We start from the raw sequence: 21104 nt of genomic DNA on the forward strand, positions 1-21104 counted from the left end.
AACAAACTAAAAACTACTTTCAAAAATATTCAGCTTTGATATTAATGAGTTTTTTTGGGTTCATTAAGAACATGGTTGTTGTTCAATAATAAAATTATTCCTCAAAAATACCACTTACCTAATAATTCTGCACTCCCTGTAGAGAAAAATTGAAAATCCCCCATTAAGAGATGTACTAGTCCAAAACCTGTCAGATTAACAATACCTATTGTAAATCACAGCTTCAATGGAAATTAAAGAGAATCTGTATTGTTAAAATCGCACAAAAGTAAACATACCAGTGCGTTAGGGGACATCTCCTATTACCCTCTGTCACAATTTCACCGCTCCTCGCCGCATTAAAAGTGGTTAAAAACAGTTTTAAAAAGTTTGTTTATAAACAAACAAAATGGCCACCAAAACAGGAAGTAGGTTGATGTACAGTATGTCCACACATAGAAAATACATTCATACACAAGCAGGCTGTATACACCCTTCCTTTTGAATCTCAAGAGATCATTTGTGTGTTTCTTTCCCCCTGCAGCTATCTTTCACTGAAGTGTCAGGCTGTTTCTTACTGCAGAGTGCAGACAGCTCTGCCCGTATGTAATTCATCAGTATGTGAAAGCCCAGCCAGCTCAGAGGATGATTTCCAGCTTGTAAGAGAGAAGAGAGAAGGTGCCCTAATCTAAATAATACACAGGCAGTGTGCAGAGAGGGGCCTGGAGGGGGGAGATGCATCACAGAACCACAACACTGAAGAACTTGGCAGCCTTCCAGACACAGGCTGACAAGTCTGACAAGAGAGAGATAAGTTGATTTATTACAGAGATGGTGATAGTAGAACGTGCTGCAGTAAGCCAGAACACATTAGAATAGCTTTTGGAACTTGTAGGAGGATAAAAAACAGGATGCAATTTTTGTTATGGAGTCTCTTTAAGTAATTTGTTGTACAGTATTTACTCTGGAAGAGATGTACATCTTATATGTGTGTGTACACAATCCATGCATTCCAAATGGCAAACATTTTTACAGAACCTTTATGGGGTAACAAAGGGAAGGTTCACGCAGTTAAAAAATTCCAAATCCACTTACCTGGGGCTTCCTCCAGCCCATGGCAGACAGGACATGCCCTCGGCGCCGCTCCGCAGGCTCCCGGTGTTCTTCGGTGGCCGACCCGGCCAGGCCAGCTGCCAGGTCGGGCTCTTCTGCGCTCCAAAATACGCCTCACGGGGGCGCACGTTGGAGCGCAGAAGAGCCAGACCTGGCAGCCGCCCTGGCCAGGTCGGGCGCGCCACCGGAGACCACTGGGAGCCTGCGGAGCAGCGTCGAGGGCACATCCTGCCTGCCACGGGCTGGAGGAAGCCCCAGGTAAGTGGATTTGGATTTTTATTTTTTTTTTATTTTACCGCGGATCTTCCCTTTAAAGTAAACGTGACAGAAGTAGCTCACAGGAGAATCACATGATCATTTCAGCAGTCTTTAGAAATATTCAGGAGAGGGTGGGTCCTTCACATCAGAAAACAGAAGCCAACTGGTTAATCATCTTCAGAAGGATTATTCATGTATAGTACACATATTTTTGCCACCTATTACATATAGGCCTCTTTCAGATGGACGTCTGAACTGAGCGCTTGTCAGGCAATTCAGCATCCCATCTGCCGGCCACGAGCACCTTTTGGCTGCAATTTTAATACAGGTGAATGGCAGCGTTTGTACGCCCCACTTATGTCAGTGTTTCACTCCCAGCTGAGTTACCCTGCAGTAAAAAAAAGAAAACACAAACAAGGTGTCTGCCATCCGTGCCAGCATTACACCAACAACATCAATTGACCACTGGACTTTACATATGCCTACTACCATATCACCATGGCAAGTCTTTGACACTGAGTGAAGAAGATTTTGGAATTCTCATTCAAAGTCTCTGCCCCACTACCTGCGACCTGGATCCTGGCCCAACTGGATGCAGTGCCCAGAGATGATCCGGCCAGCACTTCACAAAATAACTCAGTGCTCCTTGCAAAGTGGACTTTTCCCAGAAGGACTAAAGAAAGCTATTATAAAACCACTCTTGAAGAAACCATCACTAGATCCTGATTCTGTGACCAACTACAGACCTGTGGCTAACTTACCATTCCTATCAAAAGTTATCGAGAGAGAAGTCGCCATCCAACTAGAAGCCAGGCTTACAGATAACATTTTTGATACTTTTCAGTCAGGATTCAGGAAAAGGCACAGCACTGAAACGGGATTAGTCCGAGTAATTAATGATCTACTTACTGCAAGGGACAAGGGTGATTGCTCAATTCCGATTCTTCTTGACTTGTCTGTAGCATTTGATACTGTGGATCATGAAATACTAATCCAGCGACTGAAGAATTACTGTGGCCTAAAGAGTACTGTTCTTAGCTGGTTTCAGACCTTCCTATCTGGCAGGACACATCAAGTAGGTCTGGGCACACACTATAATCCACTGCCACTTGCCTATCGAGTTCCACAGGGTTCTGTACTATCACCATTACTCTTTGCAGTGTATATGCTCCCACTGGGCAAAATAATCCAGAACTATGGCCTAGGATACCATTGTTATGCAGATAACACACAACTGTATCTGTCCTTCAAGCCTGGCACCCAAGACCCATCAGCATCCATAAATGCATGTCTGGTGGATTTACAAAATTGGATGAACACCAGCTGGTTGAGGCTGAACTCTGACAAAACAGAGGTGTTGGTGGTAGGTGGTCCATACATGATGGATAAAGTTCAAAACGCTCGCCACCTCAAACTAGCAATTGGGGGAGATACCGTACAGTATAAAGACTGCGTAACCTGGGGTGCGAAAAAGTGCGAAACCTTGGGGTGATCCTGGATGGAAATCTAAAACTCAGACAGCAGGTATCAGGTGTCGTCAAGTCTTCCATCTTCCATCTAAGAAATATAGCGAGAATCAAACACCTTATCCCAGCTGAAGAGCTACCTGCCCTGGTTCATGCATTTGTATCCCCCAGCCTAGACTACTTCAACGCCTTGTTCATCGGATCTACAGATAAGGTTCTGCCCTTTTACAACTAGTACAGAATGCTGCAGCCAGACTCCTAGCCAATGCCCCCCGCAGCTCACACATCACCCCAGTACTGCAAACTCTTCATTGGTTGCCAGTAAAATGGAGAATCCATTTTATGATCTGCCTGCTGACATTCAAGGCTCTAATCCACATGGGACCCAAATACATAGCGGATCTATTGGAACTTTATGCCCCTCCACCAAGATAGGCTCCTTCTCTGGACAGCTTAAAAAAAAAAAGGCTAAAAACTCACCTTTTTTCCCAAGCCTTTGAGACTGCATAATGCCGGGTCACAGCGCTTTAAGTCCCCAGGGAGAAAAGCGCTATAAAAATATTATTGTTATCGTTATTACAGCCATGGAAGTCTGTGGGACAGGAAGTGAGGGAAAATTCACTGCATGGAGACACCAGCAGCAGTAAAAACTCAAAAGACATTCAAACTTCCTTCCATGTTACCCCATACATTTTATTTTCCTGTAGCTGGGAGTCTCCTTGCTGTAGAAACTGTTTGCAGCCTCCAGGTGTGACCTGCATGTATCACAAGACAACAGCAGACTCCTCCATAAGGCTTAAACTGCTGTACAAACACAGCTGCTTCTCCAGAACACACACACACACACACACACACACACACACGTATACAAACAGCGAGCTAGCTGTAACCCACACAGATACACAACTAACAAGAAGTATACTGTGTAAGATTTCTTTCCCTTTTACCACATATTACAACAAGTAAAGTCATCTAAAATGGTAAAAAAAAAAAAAATCCTATGTCACTGTCATTTACAATGGATCATAAAATCTTACAGGTATTGGACTAGTACATTACCCTCATAGGGGAAGCACATGGTTTTCTTTATTTTCAAATGCGATTACTGAACTGTAGTTGCATTCCCACTGCCAACTGGAGGCTGGCTGGCAGTCTGATCGAATCTGCCAGAAATCTATTGCCCACACCTGTCCAATCGTTTTTGATTGGTCTGGACCTAAAATCTATCAAATCTACCACTTGGACTGGTGTAAAATTTCCATGGAACAGGGGCAAGGCAGGAGCAGTTGATCGGTGGGCCATAGCGCTGCATTGCATTGAACAGTGTAATGCGGTGGTTCAAGTTTTTTTCAATAGATTTCTAGCTGAAATCTACTGAGTATTGATGTGCTGTGTGTGGTAGCATAGCCGCCCTTTGACCTGATCGACTGGAGCGGTCTCTCAGGGCGCCGGCTTCCAAGGGGGCGCCTATAGCTGGTTACCTATACTGAGAGCACCTGCACCTGATTTCCTATACTTGGGCATCTATAGCTGGCTTCCTATACTGGAGGCACCTACGCCTGGCTACCTATGGGGGGGGGTGGAGACCTTCAACTGACTTCCTATACTGGGGGCACCTATGCTTGGCAACCTATATTGAGGGCACCTACACATGAGTTCCTATACTGGGGGGACCTATACTTGGCTACCTCCCTATACTGAGTCTGAGAGTGTTTTTTTTTGGGGGGGGGCGCACTGCTGCTAAACCGCGTGGTGCAAATTGTCGGTGCTCTGCTATCATTCTAAATAGGGGGGGCAGGGGGGCTGCTAATTGTCCCACTGATTGTTTTTATTAATATTCCTGAAAGGTTCTAGCCTTCATTTTCAAGTATATTCAGGATAATGCACTCTTTCCATCCATTTGTTTTAATAGTATTTTTTCTATTATACATATGTGACGTGTCACGGAGATCTGAGCATTTGGCGTGATGTGTCACAACGTCAAAAAGGTTGAGAACCACTATCCTAGGAGATATCTCAGGAGAAAAGGTGAATCGCATATGGGCCTGAAGGCAAACAGCATCACAGCTAGCTAGAAGTGAAGGCAGAGTCCACATGATAAGAACATTTGGAACACATAACCTCTGCCCTGGATCAATAAATATGTTAAACATGCAGATTGTACTCCTGTTGTCTGAAAATATCCTACAGCAAAAACTTTTCAGAACTGAACGCCAATAAAATTGGCCTCCTCAGTTCCTGAGTGTCACAAGTGTGCAGCTCTGTGGGGACTATGAATATCCATTTATGCACCTCACAGTGATCATTGGCTACAGGTCGCCACAGTCAATTGCTGTCACTATAACTGCTTTTCGGTGGTCTTCAGATAATATTGTGGACAAAGAGCATTTAGTTAATATATTGTCCTGGTTTTTACCAAAACATGCTTGCCTTGATGGTCCTTCTTTTTCCTAGTTTAAACGTGTTTGCAAGTCTAATTCCTTTACCTCAGGAGGGTATGAATGTTTGTGAAACTCTGGCACGAGGAGCAGTGATGCTTGCCTGGAGGCACAATAAAACATGAACTGCATGGTATAGCATGTGGGGCTCACAGAACGTATCCCTTCATCATGAAGAATAGGCCTTGTGCTGTGACCACACTTACTAGTGCATTTTCTCTATTTTGTGTATAAGGGTGCCTCAAGTCTTCTAGGATGCTAGCAGCCCACACACAGTGACACCACAGAATACAGATTTCTGCTTGAAGTGAAGTGGGTTGTTTGTTTCAGGTAATACTTGTGTTGTTTGTTTTTCTTTCCTCACCTATCTGAGGGAATTGTATATTGTCTCTCAAGCAGACCGCTTCCAGGACCAGTTTTTTGTAGCAGAAGTGACACAGTGCTCAGTTACTGGGTTCTGTCAGGCAGAATTGTTGCGGCCTGCCTTCACTCAGCAGAGGAATGTGAGATTTTGCAGGGCTGACAAATGTGGCGGCTGTGCCATAGCATGGCAGTTAGTGTGAGGTGGGTGTGCGGCAGCTGCTGGCATTCCTGTCATAGCAAAGGCACCCAGGACACTCCCTGCTCTGACTGCTGCCGGATGAGGAGACTGAGGGGGCTTTTCAGGATTCCAAGAGGGTGAGACCAGAGACACTTGCTGGAAGTGTACTGCTCTGACAGCATCCCTAGCACTGAACAACTATGTACAACCTGAGCCAACTCAAACAGGAAAAATCTGGTACATTTTCAGAATTACTGCTGAGGAGCAACGTCTTAGTTTCACTTTTATATAGATTACCCAGGTCCAGTGTAGAGACAACAGGAGTGCTCTGCACACAAATCAGTACCTGTAGTTTTCAACTTGGCGAAAAAAAAATGTCAGAGTTGGTTGAAAAGTCCATATTTGTTACACCAGCTGTTCACTGCAGGTGCTACCACAGATGTCCCCTGATTGACAACGACACATTTTAGTGCTACAATAACAATTAGTCTCTTTCTTCACATCTTATCCACACAGCATACAGTCTACTGATGGCTCTACACTAGCTAATTTAACTTCACAATCTTAATCTAGTCATCCTGCATTTATAGCGACATGCTCACTTGCAATAACAGTCATCCAAAACAGTGATCGATTCTGGAGATGGTTTAGGAACGGTCACTGTACAGATGCTGTTCTGCTCTCTGATCAGTGATTGGGAGATGAGCAAGAGGCATCTTGCTGCAGGGACAGCTAATGTCATTCCTTAGTGGTCCAGTACAATGGATCACTAGTGATGATGTCATTGTTCGGGGACACCTGTGGATTTTTACCTGGGTTGATCACTAATAATTGTTAGGAGGTGACAAGAAAAAAAAACAGGCCTATACAAAAGCATTTTTTTTTTCTAATTTAGCATACACTAGCTATACTAATAACAAATGCAAACCAAAATCCTTATGCATTTAGTGATATTTCAATAGTTTAGGTGTTTTCCATGTGTTGCAGAAAGTTTCTAGACACCTTTTAAAAGTCACAGCAGGCTGGGATGTGGTATATTAACCATGAACAGCAACAAACAGGACACGTTCTGAACACAGAGTAATCCCCTAGAAATGAAAAATAGGTATTGTATATGCATTTAACAGGCATTCCCAATATGGTCAATATAATATATGTATCCACGTATAGCCTTTTAAATGTTGTTAGGGGCGTATATGAAGACACAAAGCCAAGCTCACGGAAGGCAATCTAATATGCCCATGTGAACAACTGTATACATTCACTTGTCATGGCTGGACCGTTTTCATTTATCTTCATGGATCCATCCTTGATGTCTGTGTGAATAAGCAACAAAGGTAACCACAGACATCAGATTTAAGTCACCTGAAACGATTATCTTTGAATGTTTCAGGTGAGGATCCAGTGCATATACAGGTGTCTTCTGTACAATTACGAAAAACCTGACACTGCAAAACCTTGCCCAAACTCTTAGTATCTGTAGTCACAGCTCACTCCAAGTCTTCCCCCTCACTTTTCTATAAGGCAGAACAGACTGTTGGACAGAGAGCACACTAGTATGTTTGTACAGGGATCTGTCACCTGAAATGATCACATTCGCTAGCTTAAGCTGTGATCCTGTAACTGAGAGATCATTTGTTGCTACGAATATTGTGCCACAATTTTTATGCACCCCCATCCATCCATTCAATAAACATGCAGCGAAATCCCTGGGAATGGCTGAAGATGTAGCAATATTAGTCACCAATACGTCACATTCCACAGAGCACAATGATCAGGATGCCGAGATACGCACGAGTTACAATGTAACCTTATGTGGCTGTGATCCATGTATGGAAACAGCTGATGCCATTCTTATTCTTTATGTCCGGAACAGGAAACAAACTTTTGGCTCAGAAATGGAGAAGTTTTGAAAGACACACCCAATAAAATATCTGGAAAGTCGTATGAATATCTTCACAGTGGTCCCCAACCAACCACCATCATCCACCAGATCTTAATTACTATGCGATATAAAGTAGTGATACTAAGCAGAAAAGTTTCTCAAACATTAATAATATACAGTAAATGAAGTAGTAATAACTGTCACCTGTACTTTAGAATAATAACTTCTTCGGGAATACATAGGTGATCAGGTGTGGAGATTTAGATAGATCTGTATTATTATTACCTTGGTTCCGATCTGGTTCCCGCACTGGCCAGCCTGGATGTGTACAATCTCCCTCATGGTGTGTGCTGGAGCCGTGTGCTGAGGCTGCACCGTTATGCACTGTACAGAGAGATCAGTGGGATGGCTGCTGGGAGAAGCGCTGGCCGCAGTCACAGTGTTGGGAGCAGCCTCTTCTGGGCTGGAGCTGACATGAGACAGGGCGCTGGGCGGAGCTGCACGCTTATCACACACACATTACATCAGTGGAAGTGCTCTGTGAACTTTAGAAGCAGATGATGTGATTGATTGGACTTCTGAAGCATTAAACAATCTATAGAAGTGGAGATACGCGTTGAAGTGTAGACAGACAGCTGCTTGGCTGGATGGATGCCTGGATGTGACACTTTGTACAAGCATTATTATCTGGCTGAAAGATGGATCTAGGCGCACACACACACCCACATATGGTGAACTGAACCCTGTAACGTCATGTGACTGCTAGATCATCGCATACTTCGCCAATGACTATAGAAAACAGTGAAACAGTGCATATGAGGAAAACGCATTCTGAAGCAGGGAAATACAAGCCAGGGGTCCTCAAACTTTTCGACTCTGACTCTGAGTAAATGTTTTCTCATCTACAGAATTATATCTCAGGCACTTTGCCTATTAAAAAGTTCTAGTAAAGCATAGATTTAATAGTATCTTTTAGGATTTGTTCACATCTAAAATCGAAATCGCTGTTGGTAGCAATTTTCGATTTTTTTAGCGTTTTTCCCCCTCCCAGGCCTCCACTGTGCGCTACGATTTTGTGCGAAGCGCTTTTTCAGAGCGATTCTGATTTGTCACTTCTTGGTCTCTTTCACATCTGGGGCGTTTACGGCCTTTTTTCAAGCGCAGGCAATTTTCAAAATCGCCCACAAAAACGCTTGTACAATGATTCTCTATGAGAAGGTTCATATCAGTGCGTTTTGTCCGCTTTGTGCTCCGCAAAGTGGTGCCTGTACAATTTTTGGGGCTGTTTTGCTCTAATGGGAGGTATGGGAAGAGCGCTAAACGCTCACAAAATCGCTTTATGCGTCAATTGCGTCTGCGGTTTTAAAAATACATACATTGTATTTATTCCTTTCTGGGTCAAAAACGTAATTGCACAAAAAGAAAATCAAAAATCACTGCCATCAGCGATTTCATTTTTAGATGTGAAGAGAACCTCGAAGCTGTTGCCGATAGTTTGAATATGAGTAATGTAGTACTACCGATATCCTACTATTGGCTTCCATTACTTATTTCACCCTCTCCCCACCTACGCCAAACACTATACCCCCCCCCCCTTTGCCTAACACTAACCCCCACCCAACAATAAGCTCTAGCATAATTTTTTTCAATAGGATTGTAATATAAGACCTACATTACAAAAAAAAACCCAGTTTACGATCAGCCGCAATTACAGTAGCACGTACCGTACGTTGCAACACTAATGTACTAATGCACCACATGAGTGCAAAAACGAAGAGCTATTCTGTGGAGTTCAAGAAGGGAATTGTGGAGGATTCATGGGGCAAGAATCTCACAACTGTCAACAAAGAGAAGCTGTACCTCAGAATGGTCCAAAATAGGGAGCAGAGTATGATAACCACAGTCAACAGGTGGACAGGTGACATGCTAAGAAGCGCAAGTGCGGAACAGGTCAGCAACCATTATTTCCTGAGCTGAAAGGCATCATTTATAAATGGATTGCTGACAGGAAAGCAAAGGCTTTGTCTGTGTGCAGGGCTGATATTAAAAAAAAAAACTTAAGACCTGGTTGAAAGGAGAATATGGTAGAAATAACCAATCACAAATGAGGGCCCCTTTTCCTCCAGCGTTAATAGCTGGAGGAAAAGCGCGGACAGGGGGACCCAGGTGAGGGAGTGGTGGTCCAACACCCTTCCCTTCCGTTATGCACGCTGCCCCTCTTCCTGGCTGCTACCCCCTCCAGGCTACCTGGGGACACCTATGGGGGTGACGTTGAGGGGAGGAGCAGGCAGTAGGCAATCTGGATCTCCCTCCGTTTCTATGTGCAAAATAACCTGTGTAGAGGGAGATCAATTTTGTATTGCCTTGCCCTACCCCACCATGTATCCGTGGTCCGTGAAAAACCTGCAAATACAGACCCTCCTATTCAGTTTTTCAAAGCGAATCCCCTGGATCACCCACTGATCCGTTTTTTAAACTGTGTGAAGACGGCTGCTATTTTTAACATTGGTATCCGTGGCTCCGGTTTTGGTCCGGGCCAAAAAACGGAGCCACGGATACGCTTCGTATACAAGCATACAAACAGACAAGCATATAAAAGCTGTACCTTACAGTCAATTCCCTACTAGGTGTGCTCTGAAAGTAAATATGCTTGTGCTTAGGTGAGCACAGAGCTTCTGGTAACACACTGTACAAGAGAAGACTATCCTAAGCTAGGCATACACAGATAGATAATGGCCCAGTATGGCAAGCCAACTAACTGGATAATGATCTATTCTTTAAATCAGGGGTGCCCAATAGGTCGATCGCGATATACCGGTAGATCGCGATCGCCTATTTGGTAGATCGCGGCCGCGCCACAAAATTTTGCGGCCGGCAGCTCCCATCAGATTCTGCTGCCGGCCGCTAGCCAATAGGAGAGCAGCAACGGAGAGAGGCAGCGCGGCCGTGACATCATGGCTGGGGCGGCGCCAGGCACAATGTATCTACGCACGCTGGCCGCCGGCCCCCCGCCAGAGTGTTCCCTCTGCCACAGCTCTGCACTCCAGCCTCCCACGACAAGGACAAGCCCCAGACGCCGCCGCTGGAGCTGGAGGGAGGTAAGTGGCAACTACGCTACCTACACTTAGGGCACAGCTACCTGGCTACCTACACTGAGGGAACATCTGCCTGGCTACCTACACTGAGGGAACATCTGCCTGGCTACCTATACTGAAGGCATATTTACCTAACTACCACCTATACCTGGCTACCTATACTGAAGGGACGTATACCTAGCTACATATACTGGAGGGGCACTTGTACCTGGGGGCTGTTCATAACAGCAGCGGCGGGGGGGGGGCTTGGGTGGACTGTAGTCTGCAACATTTGAAATGTTGGTAGATCTCCTGGACTTGGCAAGTTTTAAAGTAGCTCGCGAGCCGAAAAAGTGTGAGCACCCCTGCCTTAAATTAACTGCACACTCAATATCAATCAGATCTCAACAGAAATCTATTAGCGTTGTGGCATTATTCTCCCCACTCACCTGTTTACACGGGGATTTTCCATGGTGTCCAAGCACACTTTCAATACACTGCATGATAAATCAGATACATGTTGAGGCAATTGAATTTCCAGTACATTGGATAAATATGCCTAGTTTGGCAGAAGTGTGGCAGTGCCAGCCAATCATTCAGCATTTTCACTTGCAGTGCCTCGCTGAATGATTAGACAGCCGTTAAAGCAAACCTGTGGAGGTTAGAAACCACCATAGTGGTAGTAGTTGAGTCCTAAGGAGACTTCCAAAGTTCAGTGTAGCCCCATTTATGATAAGAATCATTGTTGTTGAGGTGGCAAGGCTGTATACTATACATTTTTACTGCCAGATAGGGAAGCATTGACCCACAAAAGGCCAGAGCTCAGTCTGGAAGGCAAGCCATACTCCATCCACACAGAGACGCAAGTTCCCACCCATCTTCCTCTCTCTACTCCATACATTTGTTTGGATATCTGGAAACCGAGATCTGGTCTCTGCAGCCTAGTATCCTTTAGTCCACACTGGCAGGGGTAAATAATAGTGATGTTGTCTCTTGTACCCAATAAATCTCCTACCCAATAAATCTAGAAGGCAGACAGAAGGCTGAGCCCCTTATGACAGTAGGTGGGGCATTAGCAGTTTATTACTGTGATATTGGGGTCCCGCCCTGACAAGCAGAAACCTCACCTCTAGTCACCTTGCCTCCTATTTCCTAGCCTGGTACACATTGCTAGAGCAGGGGTGTTAAATAGAAAGTGGGTTGAAATTGAAACTGGGACCAAGTTGTGGGCCAACCTCAATGTCTAGTGGCCAGCTCCCTCCTCTATTCAATTTGCTGGCTGGTGTCTAGTGCCCCCTTTACAGTTCCCTGGTGTCTAGTTGCTTCCTCCCTCCTTTATACCTCCCTCCTTTATACAGTTTCCTAGGTGCCTAGAGGCCCCTCCTTCGTTCCCTGGTGTCTAATACCACTTTTCTCTCCTAAACAATTCCCTGGTGTCTAGTGGTACTCCCTCCTGACCCTATTCAGTTCCTTGGTGTTTAGTGGTCCTCCCTTCCCTATACAGTAACCTGGTGTCTAGTGGCCCCCTACCTCCTCTACACAGTTTCTCTGTGTCTAGTAGTCCCCTTCCCACCCCTAATTAGTTCCCTGGTATCTAGTGACCGAGGGCTTCACCTCCAATATAGCTTTCTTGGTGGTCTAGAGTGGGCCAAACATAATGCATAGTGGGGAGACCACTTGAAGGCCAAATTTGCTGGCTCTGTGGATCAGAGTTTGACATGCATGTGCTAGAGGGGTCTCGGCTGAGGCGGCCAGTCAGGACGGTCTCTGCCAGGAATCACAAGTGATAACTGAAAGATCACAAGCTTTCAAATGTTATGCTGAATTACGGTAAATGTGGAGCGCTCAAGGCTTAATGTGAGTGGATGACACTGCCATCCTCAATTCACAACAATAGAGAAGCCTTGAAGAAGAACTTTAATTTTTTTTGAGAATAGAAACCATGCAGACAACATTTTGAGACAAGGCCACGCAGGGTCTCTTTATCTAATAAAATCAGATCTAGCAGCTTGTGAGGACAGTATACTGGTGGAAATTCACTGACAGCACATCCTGCTTCTCAGATGAAGAATCAACCAGAACAATACTAACCATTTTACCAGTGAACTAGTTCATAATAGCCTCTAAGATCAGATCAGAAGGATCGAGAGGACAACACCTTGTATTCAGAATTAGTCACATGTGGATGTTAGAAGATAATTGGTGACCCCGACAACATTACATTAATTATGGTGTTACATTAAAGAAAAAATGTAAATAATGCCCTTTGTGAGGTTACTCTAAAGTATATTATAGAAACAAAGATCATAGCCGTCAACAAGCTAACAGCATGGTACAACCGGAATGAACGATTGTACAACATAAAGAGGACATTGTCCTGAAGTGGGTGCTCCTCCTTTTCATAGTGGGTGTAGGTGAAATCATAGTCATGTAATTGCAAACAAGCATGAAGAAGGTTATTATTAATATGCCTTCAGCCCTCTGCTAAAACTGTTTACATTAAAATGTAAGCATCATAAATTTCAAGCATTCTGTTGCTATGGCTGGGAGCCAGAACAGATCTTGAGAAAAGTTAGAGGATGATAAACAGGATGAGCAGAGGCAGGGCTGGCATCTCTCATGCCAGCATTAGCCCAATGTTTTCCATCTAACCAGTAGAAATGCTATATTTCAGACTAGATACTTTTTCAAGCTTGTTGTGCACTCAGGCCAGGTTCACAGTGGGCATTGCCTTGCCACCCCTTGCAAAAGCAGGAAAGCAACAGAATGGGAAAGTCGCACTGCACGTTATCCACGCTTTGCATCACATAGAATGAAGCAGGCAAAAATAAGTGTGCTTCACTGTCACTGTTTACGCAGGCGTTTTGCAGTAACGCATGCAGAGAGGGGATAAGCCTAAGCAGGGCCCAAGGCAAGGTAGTAACTTTGCTTGCCCAGAATAGTCTTTTTGATACCCACTACGTCCCAAGCACCTGCCTTGGTTGCCTTGCGGACAGTGGCGTAGCTAAGGAGCTGTGGGCCCTGGTGCAAGTTTTACAATGGGGCCCCCCAAGCACTCTATACATAACAATTGATACGGCGCACCAAAACCTGCCAATGGCAACTACAGTGTCAGGGGTGCATGAAGGAGATGGGGAACAGCTTGTTAATGATTACTGCTATCCATAGCATCTATAGAAGTGATTATTACCAGCACAGGACCAATAGAGAGCTAATACTGTAGTTTAGGGAGGGCCCTTTGGGGCCCCTCTGGCCCAAGGGCCCCGATGCGGTCGCTACCGCTGCACCCCCTATTGCTACGCCCCTGCTTGCGGATGATCTTGCTGTAGTGCATTAGGATGCGCATGCCAGCCACACTGTGTCCTACGTTCACATAGGTGGTGCACTGCAGTGCAGAAAGCCACTATACAATGCAACCTTTACACCACACCGCATGGCACCAGTGGCGTAGCAATAGGGGATGCAGAGGTTACGACTGCACTGAGGGCCCTTGGACTAAATGTGCCCACTAGGGGCCTTCCTTCAACTGCAGTATTAGCTCTTCAATGGTGCAATGCTGGTAAGGATCACATATATATATATATATATATATGCTTTGAATAGTGGTAATCATTAACAAAGTGCTCCCCTCCTCTTCTTACACCTCCAATACTGTGGATGTCCTTGGCAGGTTTTTTTTTGCGCCATATGAATTGTTATATATAGAAATGCTTGGGGGGCCCCATTGTAAAACTTGTACTGGGGCTCAAAGCTCCTTACCTACGCATGAATTGGTATGTATAGAAATGCTTGGGGGGCCCCATTGTAAAACTTGTACTGGGGCTCAAAGCTCTTTACCTACGCATGAATTGTTATGTATAGAATGCTTGGGGGGCCAATGTAAACCTTGCACTGGGGCTCAAAGCTCCTTACCTACGCCACTGCAAGGCACCATTGTGAACGTAGCCTTTGTGAACATATAGTTTGGAGAAATGTGGAGATAAAGTCAAGACAGTCAGGGCCATATATAATTCACTTTTTCTCCTGAGTTTTCTCCTAGGAGATAATTTTTCATCTATTTAAAATAAGTATTTTTCACTTTGCAATTGAAAAAGTACCAAAAGTTGGAGAAAAATTATTATCAAAATTATTTTGAGCATTTTCTTGCTTACTGGTGGCTTAAAAGGCATTTTATTGATAAGTTTGAAAATATCACCCAGGAGAAAACTTAGGAGAAAAAGTGAATTGCATATGGGCCTCAGTCTTTTGGACTGTGAAGGTGGGGAAGGGTTAAAAGTTCTCAGGTTTCTGCTGTTGGCTGTGTCGGGCAGAGATTCTATCACTTCCTGTCTCCGTGTCGGTGAGGAAGATTCTATCACTTCCTGTCTCTGTGTCGGTGAGGCAGATTCTATCACTTCCTGTCTCTGTGTCAGTGAGGCAGATTCTATCACTTCCTGTCTCTGTGTCAGTGAGGCAGATTCTATCACTTCCTGTCTCTGTGTCAGTGAGGCAGATTCTATCACTTCCTGTCTCTGTGTCAGTGAGGCAGATTCTATCACTTTCTGTCTCTGTGTCAGTGAGGCAGATTCCATCACTTCCTGTCTCTGTGTCAGTGAGGCAGTCAGTCAAAACTTTTGTCACTGGTACAAGAGTTACAGAAAGATTAACCAGTGTACTGACGACAATGATAAATGGATGAGATTCCTTACCTTATTTCTTCTAGCTGACTGTTGTGTCTTTTGGGCTGAAGCAAATCATTGTTTCCAGCAGGAACACAGATGTCTATAAAAGTCTGACGGAGTCCTTCTTGAACCTGTCTGAAGTAAAAAAAATAAAAAAAAAGTTGCGAGTTGACCCAGGTACTGAATGACGCATCTAAATTATAATTATCAGGCAGTAGCACACTAGTTCTTACCCAGGTTTTACTGACATTTTTACATAAAATCCTAATTAATCTGGGTCTCCATTAGAAGTGCGTGCTTTATATTACTACTTGCAAGCTCTGAACATAAAAACATCATGGAGACAAAAGTCCTGAAATATCTGTCTGCTAGTTGGAAAATGATGCGGTGTAATTATAAGTTATACATTTACTATAACTCAGAGAGGTTCTGGATACATGCCTGCTCATAAAAGCATTCATTGCATGGCTCCTCCCACCGACCTATGCTGGCATTTCATTTTCCCACACAATTTTAATAAAGTCTGCATACCGTTTTGCACCATCCTGCCACCTTGGCAACCCTTCTCCCATCAGCTAATAATAGTACATTATACCTTTTTATGTGTCCCAAGCATCGCACCATGCAAATACTTTTCTTTATATACATACATCTAGAGCTCACTTCTGCATGAAAAATGCAGTCGCTCCAAAATTGCTCTAACATTGCAATCGCTCCAAAATTGCAATTGGTAAAAAAAAGTCTTCCTTTTTCTCAGCTTCGAAAATAATGGACTGCAGGTTCAAACTGGTGCATTCTCCTGACTAATAATTGTTTATTGGGCAGGCAATTATTTATATGTTACGGCCAGAACCCGAAGTTTGGCCACTTTGCGTTCTGGCCGGCCACTTTGGGTTCTGGCGGGCCAATGTGCGAACTGGCCGCAGCGGTGCGGCCAATGTTAGAAATGAAATGATTGCAGTAAAGATTAATGTATGTTCTGGCCGTCTCGCTGCGGCCAAATGTGTCAAAAGTGCGTTCATTTAATGAAATTAAGCCGGCGGCAATGTAGCAGATGAAGCCGCCGGCTTTCTCTCCTCCCCCCCTGCCTCTCTCTCTCTCTCTCTCTCGCTCTCTCTCTCGGGCAGCCGGCGGGGACACGCGTGTCACCGAGATTCGTTTGTCACGTCAGGGCAGCAGAGCGGGGAGGCTGCAGACATTTCTTCTGCCAGCACCTGCTCTGCAGAAACGAACAGCAGGATTCCCTGCTGCTACGAACGACTCTAGGGGGACACGCATGTCCCCGCCGGATGCCAGGAGAGCAAGAGAGAGAGAGGCAGGGGGGAGGAGAGAAAGCCGGCGGCTTCATTTGTTACATTGCCGCCGGCTTAATTTCATTAAATGAACGCACTTTTGACACATTTGGCCGCAGCGAGACGGCCAGAACATACATTAATCTTTACTGCAATCATTTCATTTCTAACATTCGCCGCACCGCCGCGGGCAGTTCGCACATTGACCGGCCAGAACCCGAAGTGGCCGGCCAGAACGCAAAGTGGCCAAACTTCGGGTTCTGGCCGTAACATATACATTTTAATGTAGAAACCATTTTGTACTATTTGAGAAATCGAGTTTTAAGTAGACATGTAGGGGAAAAAAGAGCCCCGGGGGATACTTACCAGGAGGGGTCCCTTCTGGATCCTAATGAGGCTTCTCCCGTCTCCATCCACCAGTTGAATCCAGCGCTGGCAGCCCTGATTGCAAAGCCACAATAATATTTACATTGCCTGCCTTGCGCAGTAGCAGCTAGCGGCTCTCTGCTTGGGATCTGGCAGAAAAAGTTGAGAAAAAGCGGAGCCTGATTAGGTCTGCTCTGCGTCTCGCACCTGTGCAATAGAGAGATAGAACCCGATCAAGCTTTACTATTACCACCAGAGCCCAAGTGTAAAGCCGCTAGTGCGCCTGTGCAAGGCTCCCGACAAGCGGCAACAGGTGGATCTTAGGTGGTCCCATTGCTGGATCCCCTCTGCTGAGGAGGAAGGGGAATCCTCTTTATGATCCAGATGGCTCCCCCTCCTGAGGTAATGTACCCCGTAGAGGCACTTTATTCACTAGAAAGGTACACTTTAATCCCACTTTAAATCAGATTTGATAATTAGGGAAGTTATTAGTTAATATAAGGAACAATTGTAGTGATAATACAAGAATCCAGTGCAGCCTAAAATCGTCTCCCACCCTGCACCATCATGGCAACTGGCCCTCTCAGATTACCACCTTGGAAGCTCTGTCATTCTTCATAGCTACATCTGGTCTTAGTAAAACATTGTGGCGGAATCCACAGCCTGTGGCCAGCCTACGGTCTATTTTTATCAGGCCCAAAACGTAACAAAATAGCCTCGTGAATGAATGTAATGTATCTCAGCTTTATTGGCCCTTGATACCTTTTATTTCAGGGATTAGCAAATATATTCCTGTGGATTGTAGTATAGCTGTGTCTGATCTATTTGGTACCCAATGCAAAACAGCCTAGGTTTTGTCACTCAACAATTGAAAAAGTACTAAAAAGTGGGTAAAGCAAAAAGTACTGTTAATTTTATTTTGAGTATTTCCTTGCTTACAAGGGGCTTAAAAGGAATTTTATGAATAAAGTGTGAAAACATCTCCTGTGAGAAAACTTAAGGAAAAAGTTAATTGAATAGAGGCCAATGAGTCCTGAGACATCTATCTACTGTATGGAAGACACAAGGCTATAAGAAAATATGGGATGGTTGTGATCCTCAGGTGGCAATGCATTAAATAAAAAGACAATTCTGGAGTGAAAATCACTGCATGAGCTCAGGAGCACTTCCAGGGGCGTAACTAGACATCACTGGCCCCCCTGGCGAAACCTTGGATGGGGCCCCCCACGAAACTTTGGATGGGGCCCCCCACCCCCCTCGCTTTCTGCACAGGAAAACTGAGGACCAATGTGTTTTCCCCATGCAGATAAAAACACTTAGACTTAAAGGAAACGTCAGGCAATCTATGCTACCCCTAGATCTACTTACATGGGGCTTCCTCCAGCCCCTTGCAGCTGACAAGTCCCTCGTTGCATCTCTGCTCCCAGTACATACAGTGGTGTGAAAAACTATTTGCCCCCTTCCTGATTTCTTATTCTTTTGCATGTTTGTCACACTTAAATGTTTCTGCTCATCAAAAACCGTTAACTATTAGTCAAAGATAACATAATTGAACACAAAATGCAGTTTTAAATGATGGTTTTTATTATTTAGTGAGAAAAAAAACCTCAAAACCTACATGGCCCTGTGTGAAAAAGTGATTGCCCCCCTTGTTAAAAAATAACTTAACTGTGGTTTATCACACCTGAGTTCAATTTCTGTAGTCAGCCCCAGGCCTAATTACTGCCACACCTGTTTCAATCAAGAAATCACTTAAATAGGAGATATCTGACACAGAGAAGTAGACCAAAAGCACCTCAAAAGCTAGACATCATGCCAAGATCCAAAGAAATTCAGGAACAAATGAGAACAAAAGTACTGTGATTGAGATCTATCAGTCTGGTAAAGGTTATAAAGCCATTTCTAAAGCTTTGGGACTCCAGCGAACCACAGTGAGTGCCATTATCCACAAATGGCAAAAACATGGAACAGTGAAGAACCTTCCCAGGAGTGGCCAGCCGACCAAAATTACCCCAAGAGCGCGGAGAAAACTCATCCGAGAGGCCGCAAAAGACCCCAGGACAACATCTAAAGAGCTGCAGGCCTCACTTGCCTCAATTAAGGTCAGTGTTCACGACTCCACCATAAGAAAGAGACTGGGCAAAAACGTCCTGCATGGCAGATATCCAAGGCGCAAACCACTTTAAGCAAAAAGAACATTAAGACTCGTCTCAATTTTGCTAAAAAAACATCTCAATGATTGCCAAGACTTTTTGGAAAATACCTTGTGGACCGACGAGACAAAAGTTGAACTTTTTGGAAGGTGCGTGTCCCATTACATCTGGCGTAGAAGTAACACAGCATTTCAGCAAAAGAACATCATACCAACAGTAAAATATGGTGGTGTTAGTGTGATGGTCTGGGGTTGTTTTGCTGCTTCAGGACCTGGAAGGCTTGCTGTGATAGATGGAAACATGAATTCTACTGTCTACCAAAAAATCCTGAAGGAGAATGTCCAGCCATCTGTTCGTCAACTCAAGCTGAAGCGATCTTGGGTGCTGCAGCAGGACAACGACCCAAAACACACCAGCAAATCCACCTCTGAATGGCTGAAGAAAATCAAAATGAAGACTTTGGGACTTCCGGTTCCGGCGCCTGTATGTGCGGAGGTTGAGAGCAGAGCTCCGCCGAGATAGCCAGCTAAGCCAGCCGCATTCACCGCTACAACGCCCGCTAAGCAGCGTAAACGGTCGGGCAAAGTGGAGGCTACACCTCGGACCAAACGGGGCAGACGAAAGGCGATGGACCGCTATTTACTCCGCTCGGAAAACAAGAAGGGAGATCGCCACGAGGAATCAAAGATGGCCGCCGCAGAGGACAGCCACGGAGATGGTGACCCAGCCTCCCCGGCCTCATCTAAGGAATCCCAGCAAAGACGTGAGTGGGAGAACGAGGCAAACAGTGATAGCGAAGCCATACTAGAGGGGTCAGACTTAAATATGGACAAACTCGCAGAAGCAGTAGTTAGGAAACTAGCACCTGAGCTCCAAACTATGATCCACAATGCTGTGACGCAGTCACTTAAAAAACTACAAAAAGACATAAATGCTCACACCTCCCGCATAAAGCAGGCAGAACAACGTATTTTAAACATTGAGGATGATAACACACAATCACAAGGCAAAATTAAAAAGCTACAAGAAGAGAATGCTGCCATGCAGAGCAAAATCCAGGACCTGGAGAATAGATCCAGGCGCAGTAATGTCAGAATTGTAGGCCTCCCCGAATCACACGCGGCAAATTCGCTTTCACATCTCAGCTCCACCATAATCCCACAGCTACTCAACCTGCCATCTACCTATAAAGTAGAGAGAGCACACAGAGTGGGACCCCCTCGTGATGACAAGAACAAAGTCCCCCCTCGGGTCGTCATGGTCAAATATCTTTACTACGCAGAGAAAGATCTAATTATGCGCACCTACAAACAGCTCCAACAGCCATTAAAGGGGAACTGAAGTAAGAGGTATACGGAGGCTGCCATATTTATTTCCTTTTAATCAATACCAGTTGCCTGGCAGCCCTGCTGGTCTATTTCTCTGCAGCAGTATCTGAATAACACCAGAAACAAGCATGCAGCTAGTCTTGTCAGATCTGACTTTAAAGTCTAAAACACCTGATCTGCTGCATGCTTGTTCAGGGGCTATGGCTAATAGTATTAGAGGCAGAGGATCAGCAGGGCTGCCAGGCAACTGGTATTGCTTAAAAGGAAATAAACATGGCAGCCTCCATATACCTCTCTCTTCAGTTCCCCTTTAATATATCAAGGCTCTATGATCAGACTCTTTAATGACTTCTCGATTGAAGTGTCCAAACAACGCCAGAAATTCAACAAGGCATGCACAGCCTGTATAGAGAAAAAAATGGCGCTTTACCCTACAATTTCCTGCTATTTGGAGAATAACGGACCAAGACGGAGAACAACACACTTTCAAAACAGCAGAGGAGGCGGAAAAATTCCTTAAACAACATGCCCCAAACCCCAATGCCACTCA

At 44.8% G+C, this 21104-nt stretch overlaps 1 protein-coding gene across 1 annotated transcript in view; it reads right to left on the minus strand.

Annotated features, from left to right (window-relative positions):
* Positions 1–8237, minus strand: part of TUBB6 (tubulin beta 6 class V) — a 37904-nt gene extending 29667 nt beyond the window's left edge. Inside the window, exon 1 of the mRNA XM_068237141.1 lies at positions 7966–8237. Within this exon, the coding sequence (XP_068093242.1) occupies positions 7966–8022 (57 nt within the window). The 5' untranslated portion in view covers positions 8023–8237. The remainder of the gene's footprint in view (positions 1–7965) is intronic.
* Positions 8238–21104: the final 12867 nt, after the last annotated feature.

Source organism: Hyperolius riggenbachi, chromosome 5 (assembly GCF_040937935.1).
Source record: "Hyperolius riggenbachi isolate aHypRig1 chromosome 5, aHypRig1.pri, whole genome shotgun sequence".
Lineage (NCBI taxonomy): Eukaryota > Metazoa > Chordata > Amphibia > Anura > Hyperoliidae > Hyperolius > Hyperolius riggenbachi.